Genomic DNA, 11,838 nt, shown 5'->3' with positions numbered 1-11,838 from the left:
CTGTTAATAAAGTATTCAATCAATCAAAATAAAATAAAAACAGAAGGCATCCTCATTATCATAATCTTCACCCGACTCTTTAGAACTCAATGAGACTTAATGAATGTAAATAGCTCTGCCAATTGTTTTGTTGGTTGTTTATTCTTTGTTTTTTAGTTTTATTGTGTGGGTCTGAAGCTGAGCCCATGTTTGACATTTTTTCGCATGCTCTTGTCCATTCATAAAGTCTTCCAGACGTATAACACAACAGATTCATATTAGAATATACATAATAAAATAGTAGACTGCCTGTAAGGTTCCAGATCATATAGCTTTTTCTTTCACACATGGTGTGCTCTTTCTATATTTGAGTTGTAAAGAACATAAAAAAGACTTCAAAATCCCACTTCATTATTGTGGTAACTGGTGTGGTAACCTCACTTTGACACCTCAATTCCCACAGACAGCTTATCAGCTTCTGGAAACATCCTGGTTTCAGGCCACTGTGACTGTCCAATGACCCTATGATATGATCATATGACAGTATGAGTATGTACACCAAAGAGAAGAGTATTATTACCCTCTGTCATGCATGCTGAATAAATAGGCCTACACAACAAAACAAAACAAAACAAATATATTTGTTTATAACATTAATTTTATATTATACATTATAATCAGTAGTAGTGATTATAATGCCAGTAGTCTAATAGGCCTACTTAAATTATTCAGCACGAATAACAATGCCTTTATTACAACGTTGATCGGTATATATTTTAGTGCAGCATATCGCTTAAGGCTCATATTAATTAATTTCACGTGATTGACAAAATACATGTGAATGTGGTCATTCTTCGATTTAATATTTATCAATCTGGGAACCCATCGGCCAAAAAAAAGTCAATTGGTTCGCTTTCTACCTCAGAGCAGCTGTTATTGTCGTTAATGTTACAGTTGGATCATTCACAAACATGTGTCATGTTACATCACACTGTTGTTGTTGTTGTTGTTGTTGTTGTTGTTGTTGTGCACGCCGGCACGCACGCTCCCTATAGTCCCCTACACATGTCGCATGCCTATTTGCCGAAAATAGCTGATCTACAAGCTCACAACGCAACGCGTTTTGAGCGTGTAGATCGGCTATTTTCGGCGCACGTCACCGTCGTACGACGACGTACACATCTGGCTACTTTAGGGCTACAGTCAGTGTTGCCATATTTTGGGAGAGAAATAAGCAACTAGGTCTAGGAAAACAAGCCCAAAAGAAACAACTATAAGGCCACGGCCACCCATGAGCACTTTAAACCATTGGCTATTTGAACATTAATTATAATAACCCCCCAAAACTGCAACCCGCAACCACCATTTTTTCAAGCAACTTTAAAGAAAAAGAAGCCCAAAATCGCTTATAATAAGCCCACATGGCAACATTGGCTATAGTGCATATGTCCATAATCTCGCGTTAGCCAGCACAAACCTTCGTTTATTAATATACGATCGGGCAGCGGGGCCACGCGAGATTACGTATGCCATTGCCCTACCGCCCCCGGTTAGCTAGCTACTAAGCTAGTTAGCTAGTTGGTTTCTCTCCCCCCCCCAGTAGTAGGTTCATAACCTTTAGGTAAACTACTTAGTAACTAAAGAGTGCTACAGCGTTTCAACACTGACCATGGACGACGACAGCCACCCGAAAACATTGTAAGTCAACTAAATGGCAGCCCAGTCTCGGCTAACGTTAGCTATAACTGGTAGCGGTTAGCCGCTAGCTAATGTTAGATAGTGATCAGAGATGGTGTAGTACCATCTACTTTATAGAACCTTATTACAGGTAAACGTTAACGCTAACTGAAAACTGTCTGTAACGTTGACATGTCGTGTTGCTCATATTCGGCCACGTATGGTTAACGTGGTGAAGGATGTTCTGATTGACCTGGTCACATAATGTCACTCACACCCATTATGACACATTCCCTGATAACTTTTGTTTGGTTTATTTTTTTCTATTCCCCGTTTGCTTGGTTGCTCTATGGATTTGACACCTAGTAAAATCTGATATGTCAACTATGTAGGCTAATTATTATCAGTAAACTTGTCATGGATAATCAGGTATTTCAATCATATTGTAGATTTTTTAAAATGTATTTTGCATTCATGTTATTTGTCAATTCTATATATTTATATTTTGTTTACAAATCATGTTCTATTAATATTTTAAGGCCGAACCATATGTTGTAACGTTGTAACATTATTAGACGAGTATATCATCTAACACCGTGCAAATGATCGATGTAATATCATTAGCTTGGTAGTGTTCAGCTGTGGAGGGTGACTGCTTTGTGTTTTGAACTGTCCCAATGTTCTCCAGGTATGTGGGCAACCTCTCCAGAGATGTGACGGAGATCCTGATTCTGCAACTGTTCACCCAGATAGGACCTTGCAAAAGTTGTAAAATGATCACTGAGGTAAGTAGTGGCTACTATGGCTATTTTCTACATGGTGAAGTGTCCCATCACAACAAACAAAGGCTAAAGCTAAGTTTCAAATTTGACATAATTTTGAGCAGCAATGACTCTTGGGTTAGATGTAGAATTTGTGTTCAGAATGGATTTTTTTCAGACTGTGTAGTGGTTTTCCATAATATTACCCAAAGATTGCGCCATAAAGTAACTAAAATGAATTAATTTAAACCACACAAAGCCCATGCCTAAAATTAACCATGTGCAAGTTATAACCATTTTATTACAACCTGGGCCAGTGACATGGCGTAGATCACAGAGACAGATGAATTTCCACGACGACAGAAATGGTTGTGGAATATAATATAGTTACAAGACTTCTAATGATTCTGTATTTCATGACATAATGACTATTCCCTAGTGTGTGCGCCCTCTTTGTTAGAAGCGTAATCAGTAGGCCATGCCAGTAACCCTACCTCCCTTGATATAGCTAATTATATGAGAGTCTCTGTTTAGTCCATGATTTCATTGTCCTCAAAAACAAGTCTCTCTTTTAGACTTGGAAGGCCATGCTTAGTTTACGTTTTTGCGAGGGAAACTCTGTTTTATATGCATATAATCAAAGCTATTAAAAAGCAATTAAAAAAGCTTGAGGGAATGAAGATGAACTACCAAACGTATGGCTAGCTGTCTTCATAGCAGATCTACAAGCTCACAACGCTATTTTTAGTTCTTTAACACTGATTCGTACTGTCTGTTACTGAGGAAAGCCAGGAGGCTATCGCAAATAAAGTATCAAGAGGGTGAACTGTCCTGTCTGGATTCTCTTTCCTCCTTTCTTTCATTTCGCAGCATACAAGCAATGACCCATATTGCTTTGTGGAGTTTTTTGAACACAGAGATGCTGCAGCAGCCCTCGCAGCCATGAATGGGAGGAAGATATTAGGAAAGGTAGGCTAAACTATTCAATATGAATAGAGAATTTATGTTCTCTATTCAACTACTGTTGTGATGCTTTGTTCTCCTTATCTAGACATAGAATGTCCTCACCTCCATATTTATCTACTGTGTGCGATCTCCTTTACCTTCAGGAGGTCAAAGTAAACTGGGCAACCACTCCAAGTAGCCAGAAGAAAGACACATCCAGTAAGTTGTTTACCAGTGTATTCTCTTGTTTACAGTTATAGTCACTCCCCTCAGACTTGTAGATGTCTTTTGCACCTTCTATGTTGTTTTTTCAGATCACTTCCATGTTTTTGTGGGTGATTTGAGCCCTGAGATTTCCACAGAGGACGTCAAGGCTGCATTTGCACCTTTTGGGAAAATCTCGTAAGTTTTTCTACATATACAGGTTATTTGTTCTTGTGTATAGTACAATTATTTTAGTAGGGTTTATGGTTTATTTCACAATTGTGCTTTGGCAGTGGTTAAGACATCTGTTTATTCGCCTTTCCTGACCTTTCAGATGTTTACATGGTTTGTTATTTGGTGTTCTCAAATCAAAATAAGAATCTATTGACTATGTTTGTATGCACACTTTTATAATCAGGCTTTACCCTGATAAGAAGAGTAATAACAGGTATGCATCAGTGTATATTACAGTGTTTCTGCTAAATAATGTAAAATATGCATTAAGGAGTGACTTGGTCTGATTTGATTTAGAGAAAAAAAAGTCCTGCATGTTAGGTGAGGCATTTTAATGTAGAATAATAAGCTCACTCAATTTCAAAATATATTCTCTAACATGAGGCTTTGGCCGAGTCGGCCTTCATCAGATGAAGACAAAGAAAAGACAGATATATAGATAACACAGGTGACTCAATCTGTAAGTTGATCATCTATGTTACCTGCATACTGATTGATTCAGTATCATGCTGTCATCATCATAAAAAGTTACGTTTTTTGCCTACTCTTCCATTCTGCTATATATGGTTATGGTAAGTAAGTTGCATTGAATGTCAACTCTAATATTAAGTTCTGTGTATGAACCTGAATAGCTTTCAACTTCTCTGTAGTTGTGGGTTTCAGTGAAGTAATAGCACTTTGGTTATTTTACAGAAATGCTCATAGGATTGGACAGGAGCTTGAAGGCTAACAGCAAGGAACTGTGCACTCTGGAGACTCGGATGTAGTTTTTTTTCTCCTCTATTTATTCTACTACTTTCCAAATGTATTCATTGTAGATTCTATGTTATTAACATGACCTAGCATAGATTAACAACCTCCAATACTCAATGTTCTCCTCTAAATCTTTGTTATAATTTGTCTCATTTTGATCTGCATAGTATTGTTTGTAGTGTAATGCTCCTCTCCAAAAATTCTGAAAATGTCAATTTCTCAAAATTTGCAGCTCCCCAAACTCCATATTGGTGGTAAAGAATTGACCAGGAAAAATAAAGAAATCTGTTAACAGGCCATGTATGCCGTTTAATTCCTTTTTTTCTCTTTGATATTTTTTCATATATTTCCATTTGTAGGACGAGCACCAACAGCAGATTTTTAGGAATGCATGGTAATCCATATAAAGTTCCTTTTGTGAATTTAAAATCTGTAGCCTACTAGTGTGAAGATTGAACAAGAAGTGGTGCTCTAGTGGTGAGGGACATTAAGACATCTGAAAACATGTAAACCAACAGTGTAGGCTGCATGTTTGTATTTGTTTTTCAAGTGTTGCTTTGATGTTAGTCTTACCAGTCAGTGAAGTAACGGTGAAGATAGTTAATGTACATCGAATATAGGTCAATGTAGAGGATTCACAGTTCAGTGTGTTTGCGTGGTTCCTTTTTATTAGTTGGAAGCCTCCAAAATAGAAAGTGTGCTGACATTCGTTTTACGTTTCCCTCCAGGGATGCCCGTGTTGTGAAGGACATGACGACAGGAAAATCAAAGGGGTATGGATTTGTGTCCTTCTACAACAAACTGGTAAGGCTCCAGTGCAAGAACACAAAATGAAGGTTATTTCTATTTTCTGTTTACTATCTTACCAGCAATACATTTAAAATAATTGAAAGGACACATTCACTCATAGTTTGAAGTGATTTTTTAAAATTTAAATTTAAAGTTTCTTTAGTTAAGATGACTTAAAATAGATTTTAAATCACTTGTACATTAGATTCTAAACATTAATTAATTAGATACCGAAATTTCATGGTATCTCAGCAAACGTTTTGAATCCATTGGTTCTGAAGGGGAACTGACTTTATTTTGGATCCACAGGATGCAGAGAATGCCATCGTTCACATGGGGGGACAGTGGCTTGGAGGACGCCAAATTAGGACAAACTGGGCTACCCGCAAACCACCTGCCCCAAAGAGCATTCAAGACAGTAAGTAAAAAGTGTCAAAAGACTTAATCCTACTTTAAATGCACAACACCTTTTGTCTGTGTGTCCGTCCGTCTGTGTGTCTGTCTGTAGATCTCGAGAACCGTCCGACCAACCGACTTCAAACTCGGTGTGCGCGTCGCCGATGACCAGAGAGCGCACCGTGCCCGGTGTGGACTCGGTTGGAGGGCGATTGTCCAGCACCGCCGATATGACCATATAGGCATATATGGAGATCTGGTTGTCCAGAACCGCTGATCCAACCGATATGCCCATATATGGGCATATCCTGATGACATCAGGGATCTCCATATATGAGCGTAAAAGGGAGACAGACGGACACATATAGTGATCTCCATAGATGGGCATAAGGGGGACACAGACAGACTGATACAAAGAATATTGATAAACCCGCAACTAGCCATATATGGAGTACCCTGTCATCAATATCATACTACTGGCGTCATAGACTGGCCTGCCCTGGACAACATATTTGGCCATGCCTAACACAGAGCTCCATATATGGGCAACCCGAGTGTTCCTACCAAAGTTCAACATGACTGTAACCTGTATGAATGAACAACAAAATGGGTTCTCAAACCTCTGTGTTCTTTTCAGATGGCTCCAAGCAGCTGAGGTTTGATGATGTGGTGAGCCAGTCCAGCCCACAGAACTGCACTGTGTATTGTGGAGGAATCCAGTTGGGATTGACAGGTATGGTTACATTTTGTACACTGTGATTTAAATTAATGCATTTTTTCCTCTAAAAATGCAAAGTGCTGATAGATGACACTTTTAAATATGTATTTATGTAATCTTACAGAGCACCTAATGCGACAGACCTTCTCGCCTTTTGGTCAGATTATGGAGATCAGAGTTTTCCCAGAGAAAGGATATTCTTTCATCAGGTATTGTCGTCAGAGGTCAGATGCATTACAGCATCTCGTCCCTAGATGTCACCACAAACTCATGACTCAATGATAAACCACAGTAACATAACCATCAATACTACACTTAGTTCTGAGGCTTTCACTGGAAAACACATCCACACTGATGCTAATATCTGCACTCAATAAGGCGTATTAACAAATATACTGTTTAATCACAGTTGTTCTCCTGCATTGTCCGGCAGAAATGTTTTAGCTTTGGTTTCCCTTTTTAAAGGTTCTCCTCCCATGAAAGTGCTGCCCATGCCATCGTCTCAGTGAATACCACAGCCATTGAAGGGAACATAGTGAAGTGCTACTGGGGCAAGGAATCTCCTGATATGGCTAAAAACCCACAACAGGTAGGCAAAATGTAATTTTATTTTGGGGGGTATTTAAAATTTGGGTACGTAATTATGATTTTTTTATTATTATTTTCTTGCTCTTGTGTCATGACAGGTGGAATATGGGCAGTGGGGACAGTGGAACCAGGTCTATGGGAATCCCCAGCAGCAGCAGCAGCAGTATGGGCAGTACATGACCAACGGGTGGCAACAAGTCCCATCATATGGCGTGTATGGCCAGACATGGAACCAGCAAGGATTTGGTGTAGAGTGAGTTAACCACTTAGCCCTATATATTTCTTTGTATGACAAATAGTGAAAATAGACAATCTACAAGCTCACAACATATAGTAACGCGTTCTGTGCAATTTTACCTGCATATTTTATATGAGCCATTTTCTTTTCTGGAATTAATCTTTTTGGAAATTTGCCCAAAGTAGGGTTAAGATAGAAGTGTGTGTGCTCAGTGGAGTGCAAATCTGCCAGGCAGCACCCCCTACCTCCTTCCATCTTGTGACTATATGTGGTGATAGTGTATGAAAAGGCACAGGGCAACGGGGGAAGGGCTATGATAAAGGATGCTGATTGTTAAATGCCTTGTCCGTTGTGTCATGTCAATTCTGGTTGCGCGGGCCAGACCGAGAACACAAATAAGCTTGGGAATTTCTATAAAAAATATTCAAAGTAATAGTGCACAGGAATGTATTAAATGTGGGCTTTGCAACTAAAGTGCACAATGCATGACTATCTTGAGCCTAAAGGCAATAGGCAAATTCACTAAAAAGGCACATTTTCTGACCTGGATATTGATCATGTTTTCCTTTTGTTTCCCCCTTATAGGCAATCCCAGTCACCAGCCTGGGTGGGAGGTTTTGGGTCCCCGCCCTCCCAGCCTCAGCCCCCTCCCGGCTCTGTAATGTCAAACCTGGCTAACTTCAGCATGGCTGGCTACCAAACACAGTGAGCTAGCCTTCACTTCAGTCTCACATTTGCGTTACAGTGGGGGTGGGGGGGGATGGCCATGTTTACATCTGGGCAGGTGCTGTGATGAATGCACACTAGGGGCTACATTCACAAAGCCTATACGGCTACCAGATGCTCCCAGCTAACCAAAAGAAAATGTCCACTTTATAAAAGTGTATATGTAAATAATGCTCAAAAGTTTTAGTGAGGCTGTACTCACAAAGCTTTCTAAGGTGGAGTGGTTTAAAGGGCGACATTTTGTGTAACATTTAAGAGTGGTTGTTCCTCTGACAAATTTAAAACACCAACAAACTGCTATCGCCCCAGAAGCCATAACATGAAAAATGTTTTAGTGGAGCTAAAAGCATGTTTACTAGAAACGACACGACACCGACATGTCACTAGACATTCACCTTCAAATATCCATGTTTAATGGATGGTGAAATGTACAGAGAGAAATTTCTTTGTTTTTGCCTGAATTTTATATTCAATATATTTGTCACTCTTTTGGTCACAATATTGTCATTTGAGACACCAGAACACTTGACCAGCCATTGTGGGTTGTATTCCTTGGAAAACAAACCCCCAAAATTTGATTTTGTGCTTGTTTTTTGTTTCACATGCAATATGCAATAAAAAGTTAAATGGAAAGAGGTGGTGGGCATGATGGCCTCATGAAACAATGCTGTGACTACATGGTTATTGCACTGAGCCAACTCACCATAAACTGTTCCCAGCTTAGCTTCATAGCTAGATGTTCAGATTTCTGAGGTACTTTTAGGTAATTAAAAGTGAATACAGGCCCAGGAGCAGTAGAGTCGTAGTTTACCTCTCCAATATTATGTATTTGTGTAAGCTGTGGAAGGAGAGATGTCTTAGAAGACATTTGTGTACAAAGGACATTTCAACTATACATCCATAAAAGCAAAAAATATATGAAAAATACTGCATTTTCAGGATTTTCTATCAGAGTGATTGGCATGTTCTTAGCAAACCTTTGAGGAATTTTAGTTTACAACGATGTAGCCTAGCTCAGTCTAATTTATAACCTTGAGTGTCTCATGGGAAAGAAAATACTATAGCACATGCTCATTGTACAAAGAAAATATTGTAAATAGCTGAGCCCTCCAAAACGTTTGAAAGGTAATTGATTATATAGTGCTGTTTCTGGGGCTGGTTTCCTAGAATATTCTTAAACAAAAGGTGTTCTTTGTTCTGACCTCCATTAAAATTTCCTCTACGCCTTTTAATGCCTCTTTATATGCCTCTCATATAAGGTATTAAGCTTATATTTTGCAGATGAGTGTTTTGTGAAGAAACAAACATTTTAGGAAACCAGCCCCATATCATATAAAATAATCTGCTGTCATATTTGATACTATTTGTCTTTTTAGTCGCCCATTTTGCATTGTTTCAAGGTTCTTTTCTATTGATAGTTGAAATATTCATTAATATATAATCAGCTCCTCAGTTTTGAACACACCTTCGTCATTCAGTGCAAATGCATTCAGAATGACAGCTTTTTAAAGATATACTCCATTATATCTCAGTTGGACTATTTAAAAAAGCACTACTAAATGGTATAACCATTTCCCCAGAAATGTCATTTTGATTTTGTGTGCCATGATGTACAGCCTATTAGAGTATTTGTTAGCTTCACTCTATTTTTGGTGTTGTATTAGCCAACATAGTTAGGGGGGGGGAGGGGGGGTGTAAGGGGCACTTGTAAAAAAAATGAAATAAAAACAAAAACAGGGTCATGTGGACTACATGAGTGATTCTCAACCTCAACCTGTGGGCCGGGGCCCACTAGTGGGCTGTGAGGGTTTTGCAAGTGGGCCAAAATGACATGTTTCTTCTATTATAACTTATTTTTTACTTGGAAAAATATGTTTTCATAGTGATGCCAATAAATACAGTAAGAACCTAAAAGTTTACTATGTTAGTTCCATTGATCCAAGCTGGAACACAATCGATTGATTGATCATAACATGTTCTTTAACCCATTAAGACCTGTGTCACTTTAGATTTCCTTGGCTATTCAAAAATAGCAGATATACAAGCTCATAGCACGGCACCGAGTGCCGCGCTACGAGCTTGTAGATCTGCTATTTTTGAAAAATTGTGAAAACATATTTTATATATTTTTTTCATAAAACTTAGGATTTCGATTTTTTTTAAAGAATCGCCTCAGGTCTTAATGGGTTAAATGCACACGGCACCCATCTGACCACTTAACACTTACATGGTGGTCATATGGGTGGGCCCGCCAAAGCTGTTGAGATTTTCATGTGGGCCCTGATCCAGAAAAGGTTGAGAACCATTGGACTACATGTATGAATATAAACACTAGCTAACTTCATGAACTCTTTTGAAGTGAGTCTGTACATACTGTAGGTAAACAGGCGTATGTCAAATTCCCGTCATTAACCCAATCAATCCTCTGTCATTTTAGATTTCTTTGGCTATTAAAAAAATTGCATATATACAAGCTCATCGGTGCCACGCTATGAGCTTGTAGATCTGCTATTTTTGAAAAATCTTGAAAATTTGTGCAAATCTTTTAATATATATATTTTTAAAGCGTTACATTTGTAACTGTCAAATGTCTTAATTTTTCTGAAAAACTATTGTTGCTATACGGGTGGTGCTCAAACTTTTTCTTGTCAGGGACCCCCAAAATATGTATTTGGCCACGGACCCCCATCTCAAAATGTTTTGTTCCAGGGACCCCCCCCCCAGAAGAAGAGATTTGAGTTACAAATGTTCGCTTTAAAAAACATTATATTCAAAGATTTGCACAAATATTCAAGATTTTTCAAAAATAGCAGATCTACAAGCTCATCTATGAGCTTGTATATCTGCTATTTTTTAATACCCAAAGTATAAAATAATGGTTTAAGTGGTTACACAGATGTGTTCCTGGTCTTAATGGGTTAAACTTCAGCAATATAATTTATGAAGAAGCCTTAATTGCTATGTCGCTAGCCTGCGACATTTGTTTTACTTACCGAGGCTCCATCAGAAAGCTAAATTCCTTTTCACTGAGTAATATCCATTTTTAAGTTTGTGCCATTACAGTGAGTATCAGGAAGTGATGTTTGAGTTTGAATTGCACGCTTATGAGTTATGACATGTAATATATTTGTTGCGTAAAATATTGAATGTAATGGCAAGCTGATTTTATGACGGTAACACATGAATTGAAATACTGACAAGTTGCATTCAGTGATTGATGAATTCCATTACTGATTTTAATGGAGAAGTAAATTAATAAAAACACGTGAAACTCTTGAACCTGTTTGTTAAGTACATTTATTATTATTATCTGATAAATTGTGCTGTCTGCCTTGCACATCAATATTAGTCTGATAACACCAAGCATACATTTAGCTGTAGCTGGATTTTCAGTACACCTATTAAATGAACATGTAATTGCTGTTGAAGTGATATATTCAACTGTATACAAAATAAACAGCACATCACTGTCTATATTTTCAACAACAAGAAAAACTCAACCCCCTTGATTTTAAAATAAACATTTAAGTAAACCATCAAGGAGGGGAATACTTTTTTTTTAAATAACTAGTGTACTACAGAAATAGCGTTTGTAACTTATTCCAAAAGCTGCTCGTCAACATTCAGCAATCAACAGACAAAGCTAAATTCACCAGTATACCGAGTCAAAGACAATCATTTAGTCACGTGAGGTTCAGCAAGTACTTGTCTAGTACAAGAATATATTGCACATATTTAACAATCATCTACTTTTCTTAAGTAATCTAAGTCGCAACAACCTAATAATCCCAACAAAAGGATATTGAAAATGAATTATAGGTTTGATCTAC

At 38.1% G+C, this 11,838-nt stretch overlaps 1 protein-coding gene across 7 annotated transcripts; it reads left to right on the top strand.

Moving 5' to 3' along the window:
- The first annotated feature begins 1,485 nt into the window (after positions 1-1,485).
- On the top strand, positions 1,486-11,287 carry tial1 (TIA1 cytotoxic granule-associated RNA binding protein-like 1). 7 transcript variants are annotated; one of them, XM_080450229.1, is made up of 12 exons: positions 1,486-1,677; positions 2,345-2,441; positions 3,288-3,386; positions 3,527-3,581; positions 3,677-3,764; positions 5,282-5,357; positions 5,652-5,760; positions 6,376-6,471; positions 6,581-6,665; positions 6,922-7,045; positions 7,143-7,297; positions 7,868-11,287. In XM_080450229.1, the coding sequence occupies exons 1-12, from the start codon at positions 1,649-1,651 to the stop codon at positions 7,989-7,991; spliced, it is 1,137 nt and encodes a 378-aa protein (XP_080306355.1). In that variant the 5' UTR covers positions 1,486-1,648; the 3' UTR covers positions 7,992-11,287. The 7 variants fall into 7 exon arrangements, with proteins under 7 accessions (XP_080306355.1, XP_080306356.1, XP_080306357.1 ...); XM_080450230.1 differs by lacking the exons at positions 1,486-1,677; positions 2,345-2,441; positions 3,288-3,386 and adding an exon at positions 4,494-4,563 and having other exon boundaries at positions 3,529-3,581; XM_080450233.1 differs by lacking the exons at positions 1,486-1,677; positions 2,345-2,441; positions 3,288-3,386; positions 3,527-3,581; positions 3,677-3,764 and adding exons at positions 4,494-4,563; positions 4,786-4,853.
- The last annotated feature ends 551 nt before the right edge of the window (positions 11,288-11,838 follow it).

The sequence above is a fragment of the Gymnoscopelus braueri genome (genome assembly GCF_963280865.1).
Source record: "Gymnoscopelus braueri genome assembly, chromosome: 14".
In the NCBI taxonomy this organism is placed as follows: Eukaryota; Metazoa; Chordata; class Actinopteri; order Myctophiformes; family Myctophidae; genus Gymnoscopelus; species Gymnoscopelus braueri.
This window is presented reverse-complemented; position numbering and strand designations above follow the sequence as displayed.

Coding starts and splice junctions, on each gene's coding strand:
- tial1 (XM_080450229.1), top strand. CDS start 1,649: ATGGACGACGACAGCCACCCGAAAACATT. Junction 3,582..3,676: donor CCAGAAGAAAGACACATCCA/GTAAGTTGTTTA, acceptor TTGTTTTTTCAG/ATCACTTCCATGTTTTTGTG. Junction 5,358..5,651: donor TGTCCTTCTACAACAAACTG/GTAAGGCTCCAG, acceptor TTGGATCCACAG/GATGCAGAGAATGCCATCGT.